This window comes from Neolamprologus multifasciatus, chromosome 11 (genome assembly GCF_963576455.1).
Source record: "Neolamprologus multifasciatus chromosome 11, fNeoMul1.2, whole genome shotgun sequence".
Classification (NCBI taxonomy): Eukaryota; Metazoa; Chordata; class Actinopteri; order Cichliformes; family Cichlidae; genus Neolamprologus; species Neolamprologus multifasciatus.
Window position 1 is genome coordinate 8293007 of NC_140449.1, and position 23259 is coordinate 8316265.

Sequence of the window (23259 nt, forward strand, 5' to 3'; positions counted from 1 at the left end):
CAATGTAACAAAAAAGAGAAACATTTCTATTGTAAATGCTGAAAAATGGCAACTTTTCTGTTCTTTAATGTAACACTTAAAACAAAACACTGCTATCTGGTGCTTAGTTAGTTTGCTGCAATAAGCCAGGTCATGGGTGATGTCTTTATCAGTAAGAAGATGGTAAAATAAAAAAAGTTTCTTTGCAGTTTTCACATTTTTCGAAGCCGCTCAGGGGGCCGGGCCAGCTGTATGTTTGACACCCCTGTGGTAAAAAAGAAAAAAACAGAAAGAGAGCTGTTTGTGTATTAGGAATACAAGACCGCCACTGCACAGCAGGTTTCTCACTAGATATTTTACTTTGTGTTTTTTGAAATTAAAGTTACTAAATTAGGCAACAGACTGGCTCAGTTGGAAAGAAGGAAACGAAGCGTGAGAATCAGCTGCCGTCAGTGAGACAGGCGTCAGGTGGACTAGTTGAAATCCTATATAATTTAAAGTGACAAACACATAGAAGACTCACAACAGGTCATATAACAGACTGCTTAACCCACATTTATTCTATCGCAAACTGTGAATTAGCTTGTTTTTCTGTGGGAAGACATGCTGAAGAAAAATCCTAATGAGCGCACGTTTACTTCAGTGGAAAACAGATATGCACTGCTTAAAGGAAAGTGACAGTCATACCTGTCATTTGGAAATGAACGGCTTTGAATTATCTGTGCAGATTTGAAAACTTGGCAGTGACGCCCGTGAGCTGTGTGTGTGTTTCTGAGTGTTTTATTTTGGCTACTTTGAGGTGTCCTTTGATGTGTTTGATTCAAGCAGAGTCCTCGACAAGAGTCTCTTTGTGCCAGCAGCCCCCCCTTTTACATTAGCACTTGCTCATGGTGCACAATGAGCAGGAAGAGGAAGGCACACACACACACACACACACACACACAGAGTAAGGGTATGAGGAGGAAGAAAGTCCATATAAGATGAATGGGGTGAGCTTTGACCAGTGTTTTGTTTCTATAAAGTCACACCATTAAAGAAAGGTTATGTCATCGTGACACAAAGGTGGCAGATAACAGAATGTTAAGAGAAATTGTCCTGTATATCTGATCAGATTGGGATTCCACAGAGAGATTATGAAAATTTCCAGCTCTAGAGGATTAGCGGTCCTTTGCACTTCACTTCCTCTTCTTTATCAGATTACAGTTAAGTGTTGCGATGTAGACCATAAGTGATTTGTCAAGCACAGGCAACTGGCTTTCAAAGAAATGTCCTGCTACATTTGCATTTTTTGCTTTTAGATTTTTGAGAGTTATTCAGTGATTTTTGCTGCACATATCCAGTTGATTTATAGTTTGTTATTAAATACTAAGCACCTGTTGAAATCTGAACTCAATGTGGACACAAAGGCTGAAAGATGCTTACTTATTTGTATTTTTCTACTTTACAGAAGTTATAGACATAAGAGTTTGTTAGACCCTCCAATTCTCCAGTGGTAAAGGAGCTCTGGCTATTCTTAAAAGCCTATCAGCTAAACATATGCAGCCCTATGATAGGTCCTATTATAGGAGATGAGGAACTGAAACACCACCCTGCATAAGAAAACTTAAACCATAGAGACAGAAAACCATTCGCACTCACATTCACATGGATATAAACTAGAAAAAAGCTAAAGGAGTGAGACATGAATACCTGTCTGGACTTAATCTTTCAAAAGCTTTCAAAACTGGAACAAACAACTTTGGTTTGGCCAGTCAGGGCTTCTTTGACTGATGACTGAGACACCATATTGATAAAATATTTAAGGAAGATGATATGGAAAAGGTCAATGGACCTGACCTAAAGGAAGGAAAACAACAAAGTGAAGGAAATGTCCAATAGATGAGTGGGAACAGCTAGCGGGAAATCAATTAGTTTAATGTCCTGGAGAGGCTTTAGTTGGAAAACTATGGTCAGACGCTTCATACTTGTGGCCATTACATAGCATAAAGCAGCTATAGCTTCATTCACAGACTCATCATAAATGCTCATAAATCATAGCAGTCAGTAATAATGCGATCACCAAGCCTAAGAAAAGTTGTTAAATAAAGAGCATTGAAAGATCTTATTTATTTTAACTTGTGCTTAATCGTTCTTTTTTTATGTCACCTTTAGCTCTCCAATTTCTTTTCATTTTTCCTCCTTAAAATGAGGACATTTCCAATTAATTTAATCTAATTAATTAATAAGACACAAAAGTCTTTTGGATCCTTGTGGAGAGTCGTATCGATGTGAGTACTGGTAAGGGGAAGTTGGACTACAGGAAGGAAAGCTATACTGTTTCAGGAAGCAGGGTGCCTCAAAGGCATTATTAGCATGTGACCAACACTCATAGTTTCTACACACACACGTACATTTTTAACCAAAAATAGACCTCTGTTTCATGTGTGCATGCCCGTGCCAGTGTGTCGTCTTATTGCTGTAACATTGTGTGTTGTGTTGATGTGTCTTTCTCAACAGTCCTGAAGAGACAAGTGAGTCCAGAGGAGCTGCAGAGACCAGGAGGACCTTTTATAAAGAAGACATTCACTGTAGGACGCACACAGACACACACTCGCACACAGAGAGCTGAGGTCTAACGGAGACTATTTGAGCAATCACACATGTCCTCACACAGACACATGCGAATATATGTGAAAGGTCCCATGATTCATGGGCGTATGCAGACAGCACACATACATCCCTCCCTATAAAGTATAATGTGCAAACAGTACTTTAAATCTAAAGTCTAAACTGAGCACGGGATTGAAAAGAAGTGAGATATTCTGCGTCTCATCTGCTGCTGTTGTCCTCAGATTATAGGCGATGCTGTGGGCTGGGGGTTTGTGGTGCGAGGAAGCAAACCCTGTCACATCCAGGCTGTGGATCCAGGTGGACCTGCTGCCGCTGCTGGCATGAAGGTAAGACTGGTAGAAATGTGTGAACTCCTGAAAGAATGATGAACCCCTGCAGGCTTCTGTCATTAGATGAAATGAAGAGAAGAACAATAGAAAACAAGTTAGATGTACTACACGCACTTCTTAGTGAAATCTAAGACACAAACTTGCTTTTTGCACCTCTGCGGATGCTTTTTGCTGTGGATTTTGATTTCTTGAGGGCAGCTCCTTTAAGTCTGTAGACTGTCGGAGAAGCATTTAAATGTTAAACAAGAGTTTAAGGATTCTTTTTGTAGCTTCAGCCCACAGGAGGAGGATGCTAGGATGGGAGGAAAGAGTGGCACAAATGTGCTGTAGTAGGGGTGGGGAAAAAAATTAAGGAGTATGAAAAGATAATGGTAGCTGTGCTGCTACAGCTGCCATGAAGGCATGTCAACAGAATGGCAGCAAGGAATCCTGGGAATGCAGAGCACAGCAACTTTACCACAACATGGAGAGCGGGGACAGAGTGCAATGACTGAAAAAATTGTAGAAGGAGCCTGAAAAATGAGAAATTAATTATTGATAGCGTGTTACTCATGTAGGGTGCTCAGCGATGGAAGCAAAAGGGCTTTCTTGTGTACATATCACTTTCCATATCCTTTAGTACACAGGGATCTGTTCTGTTACAGGGATGTTTTCTTTTAATTAAAGGAGAAAATGTGTGCAACTGACTGAAAGAAAGGATGGTTGCCATAGCGAAGATGAAAACTGGAAGAGGAGGAAGTAGGTAGAGGAGATGAGTTTGAGTATTAGCACTAAAAGAGGAAACAGCCTCTGGAAATAATATCACTTCTGCTCTGGTGACTGATTATTACCATAGAAACGTGCACCGGGTTCAAGTCAGTCATAAAGGTGTCGTTGCTCAGAGAGCGTTTCATGTGTGTTAAACTTATTTTGGACTTAACTGGGACGTAATATGAAGACCTCATGTGGAAGCTGTTTTAATTGTGCACCATTTTTATTAAACATTTAACATGGTCTGTTTGTGTTGAGCAACTTTTATACCCATTAAGCCAATAAATACCACGCCAAAAACCAGATTATTACATTAGCTTTATCTGATTTCCATCGTGTCAGGTTTGTACATTAAGTTCCTCGTGTGCAGCGGTGTGTGCAGCATCGTCATCAGTTTATTTGTGTGGAGTTAATCGCACTCCTCGCGTTTCCTCGGAGGTTCCACCTCACCTGAGTGTTTTTATTACTGTTTGATGAAAGAAGACCGCAGTCCTGAGAGGGGCCGTCATGTTGTCAGGTGTTGAAACTACAGGCAGAAGGCTAAAAAAGCGACAAGTCCTCAGATTACAGCCGAGTCGTTTCACACACCTTCTAACCTGTTGCATCTGTTCCTGTTTCTGTCATTTCACTTTGTGAGAGGGGTTTTAACCATCTCAGCACAGGGAAACAGCTAGGGTCCAGCCAAGATTAACAACCCTGCAGCCCGAGAGAAGGAATGTTTGGATAGGGGAGAAAGAGGAGGGATAAGATGGGGAGTAGTTTGAAGATAGTTAAAGATACTGGAAGGAAAGGTAGACTAGAGAGATGAATTAAGGGAACCAAAGATAAAGATGAGATTGTCAAATGAAGAAGAATGAAGAAGATTGCTTTGCCTCTGAAAATAGTGCAGTATAGCCCGTAGAGATCTGGGTGTGATTACAGTCAGGGTCTTAAATTCCTCTGCTACATAGGATTAGCAGCCTGGCGTTTTTCCCCCCCTCTTCTTCATCACACTTAATCTCTCTTTCCTCTTATTTCCTTTGCCTATTTTGAGCTTTCTAGTACGGAAACATTTAGGAGTGCTGGAAAAACACTGAGCAATGATTGCTGTGAGAATATTCCTAGTGGCCTCTCTCTGCATGTGTTCACTTTTCTGTGTAACAGGCAAGTTTAGGTAGCTGTTCACTCCAAGAAATGTTCTACATGCATAATGTTTCCTGTATGCACAGTCAATAAACTGTAGAGTTAGAGGTTTTTTTTTTCTTCAATCTTTCCTCGGCTGTCTGCACTTGGTTGATTTATGGGCTATTAAAATATCAGAATAATGAGGTGCTTTTGTTCTTAATCGATCTGTTTTGGCATCGTGAAGAGAAAAAAAAACAACTTTTAGGGGCCAGTAAAGCAGGGAGTGCTTCTGTGAGTGAGTATGTGGTTTAAAAGTTTGCAAAAAACACAGCAGCAGGATCAAGTTGCAAGAACGGCAGCTAGAAGGCAGTTTTGAAAAGACTCCTTATTTTTATCTGCAGCTGCAGAAGTGGTTAAACGATAACATAGGGGGCATTCAGGCGTGACAGGAGTGGTTTGGAGTGAGGCAATCATGTTGTACCTCTTGTTATTCAAACTCAGTTATATTTCTTACATCAGTGAGCTCACAGTTTTGAGCTCTTACTGTGCTCTGTGCTCACTGACACCTGTGTTAGGTTGCATTTGTTGACACTGAAACTTGTGCAACCCAGAAGCATTTACACTCTTGCATGTATAATTGTTCATAGACTGTATATAAAAGATGGCCACCTATTGCTTTGAATGCTTAAAGCTTCCAAGTTTTTTTTTCTAGGTTGTTTTTGTGTTTTAAAATGAGCCTTAAACTTATTCAGATGAGAGTGTAGGGGATTTATTAGCTTTTGCTGGGGCAGGTTATTAATAACATGTGTCTTTAATTTACTGTTATAATTTTGACGAAAGAACAGACTTACTAGACGTAGACACTTTTTTGTCTATTAATATAAGTGAACATTTAACAAGACAAAAGGGCTACACACTATCCCCTCAGTGATGTGCTTTCCCAACTTAAAGCCCAAAGAACTGTAAGGCAGGAGTAAGGCAGCTATAGATTGTACTTATAAGCTTTGACCGCAGAGCTTTACAGATGAAAACTTGATACAGAGAGAAGCACAGTTTGGATAAAGTATAGCAGGCTGTCTTTCATTGCAGCAAATGTAGATTTTGGCTTTGTAGAATGAAATTCGAATTCTTCTGTAGGCCTCATGGCTTTTTGTAAAACTTTGCAATGTGGGCCACGACTAAGGGTATAATTTCCCTGTAATTAAAAGGGATTTCAATGTACTTTATTTGAAATTACAATATAATTATATTTGCCTACAAGCCCTTAAAGATAGATACACCTGTATTATATAACAAGTCAGGTTTTTATAGGAAACAAAGAAATAACTATACTGTGAGTAATTTTAGGAACTTACTATGAGCAACTTTCACTGTAAGTACTCTGTACTTTTCAGCTTGTGGGTTGTATTATGAAATAGGTCAATTAATTTCTCCATTATCAGATCACATAGGGCTGCAAATTTTGATGGGATCTATTTATTCTTGTAAGTTGGTAAGGGAGAACAGTCCTCATCACATTTATGTTGATAAAATAAATATACAGTTGAATAATAGCACATCAATACTCAAAATTGTTCATCAAAATTACTCACACATTACTTACGTATGGTATAATTGTTTCCTGTAAAAACCTGACTTGTTAACTCCTTATTTATGTGTGTCTACCATTATGTATTTGTAGGTAAATATAATTAATTCGTAATTTCAAATCAAATAATTGTGCCCTTATTTGCAGGCTGTATTGTAAATATCTGGGGAGTTTTTTGCAGCTATAATTAAATATATCGCTATCTGCCTCTTTTCTTTTTTCTCTATGAGTGGCATTAAAGGTGATCAAGCATGTCTCCTGTTTCTGTCGACTTTCTCCAGGTGTGTCAGTTCGTGGTGGCGGTCAACGGATTGAACGTCCTCTGTCACGACTACCGAACCGTCAGCAACCTGATCCTGACCGGTCCGCGGACGATTGTCATGGAAGTGATGGAGGAGGTGTAAGCATTAAAGAGAGCTCCAAGTGGAAACTTCTCAGAAGAAAAAATGTGGGGACTGAAGTAGTACTTAACCTCAAAACCCCATCGAGAGCGAAACGCTGAAGACTTGAAACCACGTCTCACTAGCTCTGTTCCAGCATTGTTTGAACAAGGTGGATAACCAAGAAACTGTGTGTGTGCTTAAAAATGAGGCTATTGTAGTCAAGCAAACGAGTCAATATTTGGAGAAACTAGGTTGTTTTGGATTTTTTTCCTTTGGTTTCGTGGTGTGCGCACTCACACTCTGACACACAGAACCAAAACAGAGACCACGGAAGAGCTTGGAGTAAGAAAACTCACCCTGGAGAGTGTGTTCAAAGGATGTGAGAAGATGTGAAATTAAGTTTTGCCATTATAACTCGTGGATCAGAGAGTAGAAAGCTGTAAAAGCAATGAAAGCAACCTCTACTCCAGTGAGCTGTTCCTGGTGGCTCAACACTGCCCTCTGCTGAGAAAGACAGGAAGATACACTTCACACTGCTACTACATGTAATTTCAGGGTTTTCAGGGGTGCCATAATGGAACCATTATGTTCAACGGGAAAAGACAAACACCTGCCGTCGCCATGTGGAAAATGTAAAATACCAACTTAATCGATGTTGAGGTAGATTTTTTCCTAGCTGCTAAGAATGTTATAAAGGCGATAAACTTACATGCTACATTAATAAGCACATTGTATATAGAAAAGCAATTAAAGACTTACAGACACAAAGTGTAGAAGTCCGGCTTTAGAAAAGATGTTTCCCATAAAACCTTGTAACCTATTTTGATTACCCGTGACAGCTCTCTGTTAGGCACTTTAACCTTATATGCAGCCTAGAAAATAGACAGCGACCGACAATATCACTGTCTGTAGTTTTTTTTAAAGAATTCGGAGGTTTCTGTTATACTTGCCTTTGAGATGTGGACACAAGATGTGTTACATACCATTAAGAATTGCCAAAAGAGGGAATACTAAAAATAAAAATGACTCTAATTGGAGTCATAGCAACCAGCCTTAATGTAAACTTAGAGAAGATTTGATTGACCTTTTAACTTTATATATCATTTGATGTTTGATGTATAATAAAGATAAAAAAGAAAACAACCAAGCACTTGGTTGACTAAAGCGTCCTTTTTAGGGGGGAATTTGATTCAATCAGACTTCCCTAATTTGAAACTAATGTGGAAGAATGACTTCCTCCACCCCTCCCCCACATCCTTTTCTCCTTTATTATCTGTACATGCGGCGCAGTTACACATCAAGCACCATATCGTGTATGCGCTAAAGAGTTTTCAGACAGATAAGAAAAGATGTATATGTACAGAAATCTAATGTATGATGGCCTTGTCTGATTTTTGTCTCCAGTAGCAGATAAATGAGCAACACGCCTGAATATTCAATCATTTTAAATAAAGGGAGCAGTTTTCCTCAGAATCAAAGAACATTTTGTTCATTTTGGGGGCTTTTTTCCAGCTTTTTCTGAAGATTTCAGTTTAACTTTTTCATAAGTTTGAGTCAGTAAGTTAAAATTTTGAGATACCTAACTTGAATTTTGAGATAATGAGACAGATTTTTGACTTACAGATGACACTTTTTAATTCTCTTGTAGTAGTGGAAACAAGCTTTTGACCCTACAGGTTTTACTCAGAGCGGAAAATAGCTTCATTTTTCAAAATTAGTTTTTAAACTGAGAGAAATAAGAGTTGGGCTCTAATGAAGGCTCTGTGCCAAAACACTTTGGTCGTATTCCTACTGTGATGTAAACCAGTAAACATGTGAAACGTGAGTAAAGTATCCACTGTTTATGATGCTATCGTTCTCTTTTTTAATAACGTTGCTTTGGAATTCTTTCTTTAGATTTCAGGTTTATCGCTTCACTGCTTCAATGGGAAAAAGGTAAATAAGAGAATTGTTTCTAATGAATCTTTAAATCTTTGAATCAGCTTGATGTAGCTCGAAGCTAATTATAGCCTCTAAATAATATGAGGATCATGCGTATGTTACTACTGTGCCATCTTGTGTTTATACATACTAGCATGAATTTAGAAAAAACAGAGCATGGATAAGTGATATTCATATCGTTCATACACTATGTGTCTATAGTCCTGAGCAGCACTTGTTCCTTGTTTTGTCTTAGACTAAACTATATTCCATGTCTGGAGGAGGAAATTATTACTGCAAAAAAACACAGACGCAGAAATGTAAACTTTGTGTTCAACCACAGTATATTCAGTTGTTGCAGCCAAACTGTAGAGTTAATATGTGCTGGTGAACTACCTCCAAATATGTCCTATGTAATTAATTCAGTCGACTATTCATTGATTTATCTTAATGTGCTTGTATGTAGTAGGCAGTCAAATGCTGTAAATATGTGCTTGTTTAGCTTTATCTCCTAACCTAAAGCCCACTCCTTCATCTGATTTATCTGGCAAATCATTTCAGGTACAACAGCAGATTTTAGGCCTAACTCATTCAATGATCTAAACAGCTGGGATATGTTGTTGCCGAATATGTCCTCCTCAGATTTACAGAATTTTGCCTCAAAATCTGTAATCCGCTCGTGTTGTTACATGGATAATGCCATATATTGTACTGTTAATGTATCGTATTAATGTTCTCCAAAACGTTTTCAAGTAGTTGCAGTTTGCTTTTACCTTGCAACCGTACAATATGTTTATTAGAAAGAAAAAATCTCAAAGCACAAAATAATTTCTTCTCTGGGTTTTCATTAGTCTGATGTAGCGATTTCATTCATCTTTAATGTTAATATCTACACTTGGTATGGATTCAATTTTTCTCTGTTTTCTCTCATTAAAATTCATCTATATGCAGTTTGTAGCTTAGTAATTCTTCTTTTGTGCATCTGGAAAGTGATCTGTGATTTTCTTCTGTAGATAATGTTTGATGCAGTTTCATTGGACAGAAGCAGATGACAGAAAGTTTCAAGAGTGTTAAATCTTGAAGGGGTTGTGCCAGGTTGGCTTATATGAATTTGCTGATTGTTAACCGAAAGCGTTTGCCTTAAGGCCTGAGTTTGCTGCCAATAACAGATGGTGGTCACTTTGTTCCTCCTCTTTTCCCCCTCTCATTCTCTTCTCTGTTCAGTCATTTGCAACTTTGCTAGGTGGTTGCTCCAAGTCACCACAGCTTCAGTTTTAGTGACAATCAGTGTTGTATAGATAACAAATGCACAGCCATTTGAACTGACAGAACGTACATCACCGCTGTCTTCGTTTTTGTGCCGTTGCTGGTTCTATACTTCAACTTTAATGTGTAATAAGATCAATGGGGATTCTTGGCTATGAGAAGTTACACATTTTCAGCACAGCTGTTTGTTCTTTTTTTCTGCTATCCGAGATTGAATGTTTGTTATCAGAACAACAAAAGCTGACAGTAGCAGTCTGTTTTTCACAAAAAAGCTAAATCTTATTGTAAGTTTGAATGTATTAAAGAGCTGATCAAGTGTCAAATAAATAAACTGATTTCACAAATTCATTGTGCTTGTGGTTTCATCCTCAGGACTGTCTGAACCTCTTCATGCACTTAGTCTCACTACGACTAAATTTCACCTTTTTGATAAAGATAAAGCTATATATGCACAGTTTTTCTTGTTTCCTTTGTTGGAAGAAACAAAAATTCCTGATCGAACATTGAGGAGTTTTTTACACGACACAAATAAGGCTGAAAAAGGTTTCGCTGCAATGTAGGAAAAAGAAACCTCATAGCTCTTAAGGAGGTAGAGTAGTTTACTGGTCATTGTTAAGAGTTACACTTACATTTTGGCTAGTTTGGCTACACGTGTTGAAAAACACTCTCACTGATCACTTAGGCACAACTTTCTAGTGCTGGGTTGGATTTGCTTTTGCTTTCAGAAAAGCCATAAAAATTTTGTGCTGGAAACATATTGGTCCATACTGATAGGATAAAGGGATGTACATGGTCAGTAGCACTCAGGTAGACTGTAGTATTTAAATGACGCTCTTTGGTACTAAGGGGCCTGAGCCATTAATCCAAGGAAAATGCATCAATGCCAATCCTACAATCCACGTGTCGCAGCAGAAGTTGAGACTCATCAAACCAGGTAAAAGTTTTGCCAGGTTTTGTGTTTTAATCTGAGAAGAGTGCCCAGTACGGTCTTCTGCTGCCCATCTGCATCAGTGTCTGACATGTTATGCATTCAGAGGTGCTCTGCTGCATACCTTTGTTGTAATAAATTGCTAATTTAACTTACTTTCCCCTTCATATCAGCTTAAAATAATCTGACCATTCTAGTCTGACCTCAGGAATCTACAAGGCATTTTCACTCAGAGAACTTCTCTTCTCTGTAAATCCTAGAGATATGTGAGAAATCCCAGCAGATTCTGAAATACTCAGACCAATCTGTCAAGTCCAACAACCACGCCAATTTTAAAATCACCTTTCTTCTCCATTCTGATGATCGGGTTGAATTTCAGCAGCTCATCTTGACCATGTCTATGTGACTAAATGCACTGAGTGGCTGCCTTGTGATTGGCTGACTAGTTATCTGAATTTAAAAGCAGGTGAAACCGTAAACCCAACAAAGTGGCTGTAACACTACCTGACCTCGTATCTTTCTTTAAAAGCTGTTTTAATTGCATTATTAATAATAGCCTAATTTCTAGTGTGGAATGTGTTGCGGTTGCGTAGAAATACCAGCTTTAATTTAGAAGGCAAAAAAAAGTCACATTCTGTATTTCTTTGTCACACTTCGCCTGGTTTTCCTTCATACCTCAGATGTATCAGTCGTACAATGATCACCAATTTTTTTTCCCTGGAGTCAGCACACACAATGCCCTATTGCAGTACATGGTTCCCAACCTTTCTGTGTAAACAGTTAAAGAGAGAAATACTAAAAGTGTTTGTTTTGGCTAAAATAATAAATACAAAAAAGCCTTTAGGTTCGGTCTTCTTTGACGAAGGCAAGGAAGGCAGCAGGTCCGGATGGAATCTGCTCCAGACTGCTCAGGGACTGTGCAGACCAGCTCTGTCAGGTGGCCCTGTACATCTTCAACCTGAGCCTGAGCCTGGAGAGGGTTCCTGAACTGTGGAAGACTTCCTGTGTGGTTCCGGTGCCAAAAATCGCACACCCCAGGGAGCCCAACCACTTCAGGCCTGTTGCCTTGACTTCTCATCTGATGAAGACCATGGAAAGGCTCATCCTGCACCACCTTTGGCCACTGGTGGGCTCAGTGTTGGACCTCCTGCAGTTTGCCTACCGTTCTGGAATTGGGGTGGAAGACGCTGTCATCTACCTGGTACACCGATCACTCTCTCACTTAGAGCAGGCGGGGAGCACTGTGAGGATCATGTTTTTTGGCACTACTGAGAGGGAAGCTGGAGGGAGCCGGAGTAGGCAAACAGCTGACTGCATGGACCATTGACTACCTTACCAACAGACCACAGTATGTGAGGCTCCATGACTGTGTGTCCAAGGTGGTAATCTGCAGCACGGGGGCACCACAGGGCACGGTTCTCTCACCTTTCCTGTTCAGCCTTTACACTTCAGACTTCTGTTATAATTCGGACGATTGCCATATACAGAAGTTCTCAGATGATACAGCCATCATTGGATGCGTATCAGACGGGAATGATCAGGAATACAGGAGGGTCATCAGTGACTTTGTTGGCTGGTGTGAGACCAACGTACTCCAAATCAACGCCGGCAAGACAAAGGAGATGATCCTAGACTTCAGGAGGAAATCACCCCCTACAACACCGGTGAACATCCAAGGGAAAGACATTGAAATAGTGGACTCTTAAACTGGACTGGACTACAAATACAGACGTCCTGTATAAGAAGGGCCAGAGTCGACTCCACCTGCTGAGGAGACTGAGGTCCTTCGGAGTCTGCAGGACTCTGTTAAGGACATTCTATGACACTGTGGTAGCATCTGCCGTTTCCTATGCAGTGGCCTGCTGGGGGAGTGGATGCACGGACAGGGACAGGAGCAGGATTGACAAACTGGTGCGGAGGTCTAGCTCCGTGCTGGGATGTCCCCTGGAGTCTGTGGAGGTGGTTGGTGAGGGGAGGATGTTAGTAAAGCTGACATCCATCATGAACAACCCACATCACCCACTGCATGAGTATGTGAGTGGGCTGAGCAGCTCCTTTAGTCAGAGAATGAAACACCCTCGCTGCAGGAAGGAGCGCTTTCGCAGATCATTCATTCAATTCAATTCAATTCAATTCAATTTTATTTATATAGCGCCAAATCACAACAAATGTCGCCTCAACTGCTGTTTCATCCCAACAGCAGTTACACTCTATAACTCCTCAATCACGATGTCATAAGTCACTGGACACTGTGAACATCCACGGTCACCACCTCATGCATAATGGACCTTCCATGACCTTCCAAGCTATATAGTTTATGTCTTCCATATTTCCAACTATATCCATAATCACATACTGTGTATGCTACCATTGTATATAGTGTATCATCTTACTTTTTTTTTCATTGATTGTACTTATTTGTATTTTTATATTTCCTTCTGATATCTGTACCTGAGCTGAGGTGACGCAAAAATTTCCCCGTTGTGGGATCAATAAAGTCTTATCTTATCTTATCTTATCAGTTTGGTCAAATTTGTCAATACCACCCATCTGATGAAGGTTTAGTACAAATGTTTTCTGAGACTGGGACGTCTACATGGTAGATCAACATCAATGTTTGTTTGCTACCTTCAAAAGGTGCAATGTTTACAATACAATACCTGAAGTTATCTCTTGACTGTCACTGGCAAATACACGCTTAGAAGTGATGTGTTAAAATTGACACATCATGTGTTAGATTTTAACACATGTGTTGTATCAGCTCAGGGACAACACATGATGTGTCAATTTTAACACAAAATGTGTTAATGTGTCTGCTCCTTTAACACATCTTCTGTTAAAGTAAGTCAACACAAAGATGTGTTAAAATGTGTTTTTGTTAGTAAAACATGTAAATTTTATTTTAAACACATTTTATGACTTAGGAAACGCGAAGTTTACCTGATTTTGACTAGTCTCCCCAAGAGAGGTTTCTATCTGTGGTCCTCTGGCTGACAGGAAGATATGGAATCTATCAAAGTCCTTAATGTCTACCTCACTGTCAACGTCAATAAATTCCATGAAATCAGTGTTATACTTCAGCAACCTATCAAGCATACAGCCCACGTGCTGAGCTTGGCTTTGACCAATGATATCTTTGTCACTGCTGACATGAAGAATTGTTTTTACAAATTTCTTTCTCATCTTTAAAAGTGGTTACAAGGACTTTGACAGATTCTAAGTTGTCATTTGTGTGCTGAAAAAAAAGAAACACATGGCTAAATAAGTGAGATAACTTGAATGGTCATGACATACAATCCTGCTGCAAAGCTGTTGTTTTTTTTAATAACACTGACTATTACTTGCTCAGCCATTTTGCATAAAAAAGAAACAATATCAGAGCATGTTTCCAGCAATAAGCCTTATAAAATCATTATTTCTGTGATATGAGTAGGGATGGGTATCGAAACCTGGTTCTTGTTGAGAACCGGTTCCCACTATTTCAATTCCTTGGAATTGTTTGCCATTTTTGCAAACGATTCCCTTATCGATTCCAGTCGCCCCGAATGACGTCACCACGTTGCGGAGCGTCATTTACCTGGCAGGAAACACGGCGCCTAAGTAGCTCAAACGCTCAAAAGTTTGGTTATACTTTACGAGAACGGATGACAACAGGACAACTTGCAATATTTGCAAAGTAGATATTTAATTTAAGGGAGGAAACACTACGAATATGCACAAGCATTTGCTCACAAAACACACGATGACCTTAAATGAATGTCGTGTTTTTAATTCCGCTCCGGACTCGTGAATCTCAACCCAGCAGCAGCGGCAACGTTTGCACGTCCTCTGCCGTTAATGCGGCAGGTAAATAATCAACTAACAGTGCATATTATGTTAGCGCGATCTGCCTTATTACAAAACCTGCCATTACTGTGCATTTAGGTGACCATTATGAGAGAGACAGACAGAGTCTGGCTCAGATGCTGGCATTTCTCGCTGCAGTCTACCGGTCGCGTCTCCTTTCAGGCCAGGATAGACGAATGTCACCGAGCAGTGACTAAGTTTGTGGTAAAAAGCTTGCACCCATTTGCCACAGCAGATGCCCCCGATTTTCGGTAAGTGAATGTGTTTAATTGTAGGCAGGGACATTACTGGATAGTCTTGTGTAATTGCTACAGAATAATTTATGTTATACTTTGTTATTGCTACAGAAGAATATTTATTTTATTATTTTACATTTACAATTTTTTTTCCTGGGGACCCTGTGACACCCCATTGAAGAGCCGTAGGCTGGATCTCTTAAGGTCTCACTGTTGGGTTTGTAAGGCCATGTTACTCCTAAATTTCTATCTTGTTCAAAGAGAAGATATAAAAGAAAGTTCTAAGCTAATCGACCTTAGTGTTCTCCTTTTTAAAAAATAAGAATCGATAAAGAATCGAATCGTTAAACAGAATCAAAAATGGAATCGGAATCGTGAAAATCTTATCAATACCCATCCCTAGATATGAGGTATATATAACAGGAGATATATTTCATGTTAAACAATGATAAGTAATTCTAAGAGATACTTATCACAACACTGCTAACTGTAGTCTATTAAGTGTGACAACAGACGACAGATGGGCGACAGCAAACTAAAGTTACTTAGTCTTTATTCCTATTCTGTGCTAGTAAACACATGGTCGTGGTGATAACTACATTTGCTATATTCAGAGCTAACAACAACGCTGTCATTTTACACAACTCCGCTATGGTTAGTACTGACTTGCTCATAGGCGCCACAATGACTGTCGGAGCCGCTAGCTCAACTACAACACTGGTACTAAGAGCCATTTCTGAATACTGAAAACTGAATTTTAGGTAATACATAAAAATGCTGCCAAAACAGTTTAACTCTACCGAAGTATGGCACTAAAGCCAAGAACTAATACTAAAATTAAGGGAAGGATATGTTAGCAATGACTGTTACCTTAAGGTTAGCTAGGTATAGTTAAGCAGTAATTAACAGCGCTTTAACTCTTAAATAACTTTTAACCCTAAATAACTCCTATATTTTATAAAAATTCAAAGCTTCACATTCTTCCAGAAAGCTGACATATTTGCAATGCATTAAGATAAACTGATAAATGATACTTACTTTTAGGTCTGACAACACACCAGGCGATGCACCCTCCATCTTTGTTTCTTTTGTTTCAGTGGCGCGAAAAGATAGGTATGTCCTGTTGCTGGGCAGAATTTAATTCAATTTTCAGCATGTGCATTCTTTCTTATTTAATTTTCTGCTTTCACTTCAGTTTTATTGCCTTAGGTCACATGTGAAAGGTCAAAATTAAGCCTGTTTTCTGTGTGTATACTTAAGGTTATAGTATAGCCAAGGCCAGTAATTGGTATGCCATACATATTGAGAAATAAAAGAGGAATCTTCTTTCAGAAGTACACCATACACACCTTGGTCCACATTACATCATAAAATAAAATTAGTTTTAGGTCCTGTTGTTAGATTCTGAAAATAACACACAAAATGTGTTAAACTGTGCAACACATCAAGTGTCTTAAGCTTTTTACACATCTTTTCAAAGTTTACACATTTTTTACACGTGTTATGTACAATTCACACAAAATGTGTTAATAGTGTAACAACACATTTTTGTTTTGCCATTTTTAATACATCCTTTCTAAGAGTGTACCATCCATATTCTAAAGATTAAAACTAGATTAAACTAAGAGTAAACATTTTAGACTACAAAAACGAATCTGAAACAAGCAAATCTATTCTTTAATCCAACTAAACCTATTTTAGCTGCACTAACAGAGGCTACCAGCAGGGGGTAATATTATACCACACTATTCAGCATATACGCCGTCATGCTCCTGATTGTGTTTATTCATTTTTGGGGATGTTCATGGATTTCGAAAAGAAGGAAATAACTTTATTATTTGCAGAGCAATTTTTACAACTTTGTCAAATATATGAATGCAGGAGACAAAGAGTATTTGGATGATTTCTACTCATTCCTCTTTCACATTTCTTATTCATCTCGCTCAATTAAAAAAAAAACAACAACATGCAAATAAAAAACAAACAAACAAAAAAAAAAAAACAACCCCCAAACCTCTGCTTTTATTTTATTATAAGTATATAAATTTATCTGAAAGGGTTTTTTTCTGGATCCTAAGTCAGACTCATGTTATCCCATCAACAATCAATCCTCAGAACAGTCTGCAGTTTTTCTCCAGACTGAAATTTCCCATCTCTCTCTCTTTGCAAGTTCCGCCTCATCTGATAAAGCAAAAATGTTGGCGAGTTATTAAAAAAATGTTGCTTACACCACAGTTTTGTCATCACATAACACCCTCATTTCTAATCTGGCTAACAACTACGGCTTCTTTCACTTACCCACCCATTTATTCATCTGCCCCTTTTATACACGTCCATTGATTCGCTCGGCATCCAGCCTCCACACTTCCACCATCCACTCATCTTTGCATCTAATCTCCTGTGTGTCTGTTTGTCTGTGTATCTGGTCAGTAAACAGAGTGATACATACACAGGAAATTAAAAGCCATGGCACAGAAACCTAAGAACCCACTGGACTTATTTTCACTCCGGGGATGAGACAAAAAGAATGAGATCAGAGTAAGAACATTTAGAGTCGATCTGCAGTCGACTTTTACAAACCGCAGTGATTGTATAAGTTTCTATTTTGGGAGAAATGTGTGGCAAACAGGAGTGATGTTTTTGGAGGGGAGGTGAACATTTTTATTGGCAGATTATGTTCTGTTCATGAGCCCTTGGAGAATAATGTGTTGACACAACGTGACGTCGATTGTGGATGCAGGATCGCAGTCGTACTGCCAAAGTTGGGAGTCCAGCTGGGGCCAACACACAAAAAAATGTATGTCCTCTGAGATCCTGAGATTAACGTATTCACTCTGTGGTATAAATTACTTTATAAGATCACATTCAGGCTTGAAAAGCCCAGTTGGTCCAATTAAAGTAACACCGGTAGACCAGAAGAGCCAAAAATTGAATCGTTAATACATATAAAAAAAACTCTCTTGTGACAGTGACAGCATCCAAAATAGGAAAGTTAAGTAGAAATAAGAAGCACATTGGAAGCTGCAGGGCTGGTTTTAAAGATATTTCTTTTCAGACTGTATTTTTTATAACACTGTGTCCTTGATTATGAGTAAAAGTGATGAAAATCCTGCAAGGGCCAAAACTGGGTTTATGAAAAAATGAATTGAATGAAGTGTTGAGATTATTTGTTGCACCAGAAGCGTTTTCTCACTTTGTTCTAGGATTTAAATGGTCAGAAATGTACTCTTTTGGTTTTTTACATATTAGGACATAAACATATGTCTAGTTATCAGGATTTAAAGTTGTGTATAAACAGCCTCAGACGAACACAACATATTATATGTTACACCCTGTCAATATTTATTTAGCAAAAACTGAACCAAAAGTTGGGTGTGAAACACCAAGTATGCACCATAATCTGGTAGTTTATAGAACCACTGTTAGCACCAATAATGTGAAGTAATCGTTTTCTGTTTGACTTTATCAGCCTGTGAAGCAGCTGTAGAGAAATATTGGCCCACTCTTTTTTACAACATTGCCTCAGTTCTTTGAGGTTTGTAGGCTTTCATTTATTCACAGCCCTCTTAAGGTCACAGAATTTCAATCAGGTTTAGGACTTTAGGCCATTTCAAAACCTTGATTATTTCCTTTTTTTAGCTATTCTGTTGTAGATTTGCTTAATGACATTGACGATGATGGCAATGCATTTGGCCTGTTGCATTAACCAGTTTCAGCCAAGCTTTAATTGTTGAACAGATGACCTCATATTTCACCCTAGAACAGGGGTAGGCAACTCCAGGCCTCGAGTGCCGGTGTCCTGGAGGTTTTAGATGTGTCCATGATCCATCACAGCTAATTTAAAGGGATAACTGACTCCTCAGCATTTCTTGAAGTTCTCCAGAGGCTGGTAATGAACTAATCATTTGATTCAGGTGTGTTAACCCAGGGTGCGATCTAAAACCTGCAGGACACCGGCACTCGAGGCCTGGAGTTGCCTACCCCTGCCCTAGAATATTTTGGTATATAGGGGAGGTTTTGATTGACTCGGTGAGTGCAAAGTGCCCAGGTCCTGTGATTTAAAAAATAAAGCCCAAATCATCACCCCTCCACCACTGTTAGTATGAGGTGTTTGGTTTTTGCCAAAGATGTCCCTGTGCAGTGATTCCAAACATCTCCACTTTGGTGTCATCCCTCCACAGGACATGGCTGCGGATGTCTTGGAGTTTGTTTAGATGCAACTTTGGAAACCGAAGCTTTGCTGACATGTTGTTTTCAGAGTGAAGAGGCTTTTTCCTGGAAGCTCTTCCGAATAAGCCGTGCTTGTTCAATCTCTTTCAAATTGTCAAAATGTACCGGCATGAACTTTAATATTTTACATGTTAAGTGGCCTGTAGAGGCTGAGATGTGGCTTTGGGGTATTTTGCTGTTTCTCAGGGCTTAAGTTCAGTGCTGATGTATTTCCACTTTGGCACTGTGTTAGCACACATGAATGCTCCACAACAGCTAACTGCCAAAACTTCAGGTTTTGTTTTGTTCTGTTTTTCTTAGAGATGTTCAAACTACTCGATAAACAGTTAATGAAGTTCACTGGATTGGCTGCTATTAACCCTCCTAATTCCTATGGAAGCCGTACGGGTGTACTTCACGATGTTTTTCACACACTGTGTCTGTATTTTGACTTAACTAATGGCATATCGTAACATGTTGTTGTTAATTTCAGGTTAAAAAACTCCTTTTAAGATTATTTGTATTGTGTCCTGATTCATATAAGGTTAGAATTTAAAGAGGTTGTACTAATTTTTCTTTTACCATGACTGTACTAATTGTACCTATGTGTATCAAGTTATTCATTGCACATTTATCACCCCTGATTTCAATCCATTAATGCAGACAAAATACCTTGAAATTAAAAATATATCCAAGAATATAAAAACATCTAGTAAATAATTTATTTCCTCAAAATTAACCATAAGTATTTGCTGTGTCGTGTTTTTCTAGTATTTTACTGTATGCTTTTTGCTTTCTGAGAGTGGAAGTAATGAAGCAGAAAAATTCATTGGAACAGTTTAATTAGCTTTTTGACACAGAGCGCCAAAGAGTGTGACTACTGCCTTAATTAAATAAAGGTTATCTGTGTTATCGTGTAAGAAATAAGGAGCCTTTGAATATTACTTAGAAAGGAAAGAAAAGAGGAGAAGAAAAAACCCCAATGCTTCAGTGGTTGCTCCGGTTAATGAGCAGAATGGCTTTCAGGCATGACTGCAGTGTTTTCAAGTGAATTGTCTCCTGTCCTCCACTTCTCTTCTCACAGGATGAGCTCAGGACAAGTCACAGCAAGCAGAACTGTTAGCTGCCTGCCAAATGCTTCTTGGGCTGTGGCTGCAAGCTCTGTGAATTTGGCTAGCTACTCTGGCAAGAAGTCACCTTTGGCTCACACAGAATTTCCTATTTCAAACGTATTTTAATAACTTAATGGTGGAGAAGTGAGATCAATATATGTGACACTGTTTTTAATTGCTACGATTGACTATAAATGCAGATTTTTTTTTGTGAAATTGCAACATGCAGTGTTTTAATATCAGTCTGTGTTGTTTTTCCATGTCTGGAATTGGACATTCAAAGAGCCTAAGCATCTGCAGCCACACTAGAAATTATTTTGGGCTGTTTGATGATGCACAGTGAGGATAGTGAATATCATCATTATTAACTAGCACTTAGCATGCGCTAGGACTTGACTTTATGCTAATTGCTACCATGGCTAAAGCTTTGAACTGAGGAGCTCTGGTGAATATGCATGCATGAGATAGCTCAGCTCATAAGCACTCAAACAGCCACCTTTGCCCAGAGTTTTCAAATAAATAACTTTACGAGTTAATGACCTCTATCTCTGAGCTGCACCATGAAGTGCTGCTTTGTGACCTTAAGAGCTGTCGGGTTAGCGGCACTGAGAATGGCAGGCTTGGTAGCAGATGACAAGATTGCTAACAACTGTGGCTAGTGGACTAATCAGTAGGCTGTGGTCACTTCTGTCTCCTGCTGCCCTCATATTAACCTGCTGCTTGTCATTAACACAGCGCTCAAGAGCAGTGTGTGTGTGTCCGGCATTCACACGTCTGCGTGTGCGCAAGCTTGGCCTTGAATGTGTCAGCTCTATTTGAACTTGTCCTGGTGTTTGGTTTAAGCCTATAAGACTAACAAATTAGGCTCTTCTGCTGGTTTAAATGCAGCTTTGTGTGTATGTGTGTGTGTGTGTGTGTGTGTGTGTGCGTGTGTGTGTGTGTGAGATGCAATGAGTTGTTTTGTCTCACTGGGGTAGAGAACAAAGACCCAATGCCTCAGGTTATCTCTGCATCTTAAACATGTCAACCAGCGGGCTTCAGGTGTGTGTTTGTGTGAAATGGAAAGAGAGCACTAAGTGGAGGAAGTGGTTGTTTAAATTTGAGAATGAACGTTGTTGAAATTATGCATTGTGTGAGCAAAAAGGTTGTGCTTTTATTTAGGGATGTTTTCAAGAAACCAGCTTTTTCATCTTTCTTTCTCTCTTTTTTTTCAGAAAGAAGGGCGTGAGTAAATTCGTGGCTCTCATACTCACTGCTGATTGATGCCACACAATGAACATTCGTCTTTCACACACGTCGAGCTTTAAACATGTACTGATTCACGCAAATGAGGGGGTTCGTGTTTCCTGGGGAAAATCCTCCACAGCACTGGAAGTGAGGCTTTCTCTGTTTGTCTAAACAACAATGGCAGCGTGCCCCTAACAATTACAGTAAGATAAAGGAACCGCGAAAGACCGTGGTGTACTTTGATCAGTTTTTATTACAATATGTTGACCAGGTGTAAACAGGAGGTCTTAAACACCAGCCGAGTGACCAAAGGAATCACCAAAAGAAAACAGCTGTTATGGGGATTACAAACCTTGGAGGTTAAGTGTGCCTTATGAACACTTTTATTTGATAAAAGAAACTGTTTTAAGTGTGAATAACACTATGACATATATGACATCTGTCACAAACCATCTGAATGCACTTATTATTTGTGTATAATGTTTCATGTATAAAATGTTTCATTATATTTATATAATGAAACATTTCTTGCAGTGCTGCAGTCTCCCGGGCTCTGTCCTTATCACAAGGTAGAGTGCATGCAGTTTTTACAGATATCAGTAGCTGTTTTGTGACTTTAAAAACTTTATGAAGCATCACAGTTGGACCATATGGCACTGAGCTAAATGACCTGCAGATCAACTTCACCACATGAGTGATTTATTTATTCAACAAAGCCCCAGTCGGGATGGATAGTGATGGCGGAGGAGACAGAAGGAGGATGAAAAGATCAGTAAGGGAGGTGAAAAGGGAGGAAAAAAATGGAAAGGACAATGAGGGAGGCAAAAAAAAAGGAGATGATAAAAAGGTGAATAAAGAGAGGACATCAAGAGGAATGAATAGGAGGAAAGGGACCTGCGGTGAGGACAGTGCTGTGGTTCATACATCGGGCAGGTCTTCAGGTCCGTTGGCGTGTAAGTCAGTAGAGCAGAGCTGTCAGTCAGATCCCACTAAGGACTCAGAATATAAAGTGACATCAATAAGGATTACACATCACAGCCAAGCTGGATTTATCTGGTTTTAGTGCCTCTTTATCTGGTAAAGAAACCAGTTTGTCAAATTCCTTTTCCATACTAAATTATTCACAAGAGTAACAGAGACATGGTGAATGGACTGGTTGGTGTATAGTGCTTTTTAACTCAGCTTGAGTAACCACAGTGGTTTATACTACACTCCTCATTCATCCTCATTCATACAGGTTCATGCAAGCACTTTTCCCCCTTAAGCATAAATATATGAATATATTGTGGATTTTTTAGTTATAGAAGTACCACTGATTTATTATGCTTATGTCTTAACCTCAATCCCTGAACATGATAGCAGACACTGTGGCGCAGTGTCTACACGCGCTGCATTTATCTGCTGTGTGGTCTTCTACAAACAGAAAACATGAAGGGAGAGGGGGCAACAGAAGGACAGGAAGGGAGGACGGGAGAGAGGGACGTGGACGCAGAATCCTTATCCACCTGATTATAGTGTTTATGACATCTGGACAGTACTTTGGCGCTAAAACGTGCATGTCTGTGCTAAGAGTATTTATGTGCCCCAGGGACACACCTGGAGTGTAGCTGTTCAGCGTTTCAACTCAGCCACTGGCACATTTCACCTGTCTCAGTTTCCCATGACTCCCATTCTTCCGCCCTCAGGGCAAATTTCCTCGGTTTCTTCAAGAGCAGCAGAGCTGAGTGCATAAACAGGATTTCAAAGTGCGCTCAAGTCTTTTTCACAGCCCG

The 23259-nt window shown here is 39.4% G+C and overlaps 1 protein-coding gene and 1 long non-coding RNA gene across 3 annotated transcripts in view; one reads left to right on the forward strand and one right to left on the reverse strand.

Annotated features, from left to right (window-relative positions):
- Positions 1 to 10277, forward strand: part of deptor (DEP domain containing MTOR-interacting protein) — a 41442-nt gene extending 31165 nt beyond the window's left edge. For both annotated transcript variants that reach the window (XM_085177360.1, XM_085177359.1), the window contains exons 8-10: positions 2476 to 2546; positions 2811 to 2915; positions 6642 to 10277. In XM_085177360.1, the coding sequence (XP_085033486.1) occupies positions 2476 to 2546; positions 2811 to 2915; positions 6642 to 6764 (299 nt within the window). In that variant the 3' untranslated portion in view covers positions 6765 to 10277. The remainder of the gene's footprint in view (positions 1 to 2475; positions 2547 to 2810; positions 2916 to 6641) is intronic.
- Positions 209 to 17458, reverse strand: LOC146507773 (uncharacterized). Its single transcript, XR_014876860.1, has 2 exons — positions 13798 to 17458; positions 209 to 2971 (listed from the first exon to the last, which is right to left on the reverse strand). It is a non-coding gene; the product is annotated as an uncharacterized LOC146507773 (long non-coding RNA).
- Between the last annotated feature and the right edge of the window lie 5801 nt (positions 17459 to 23259).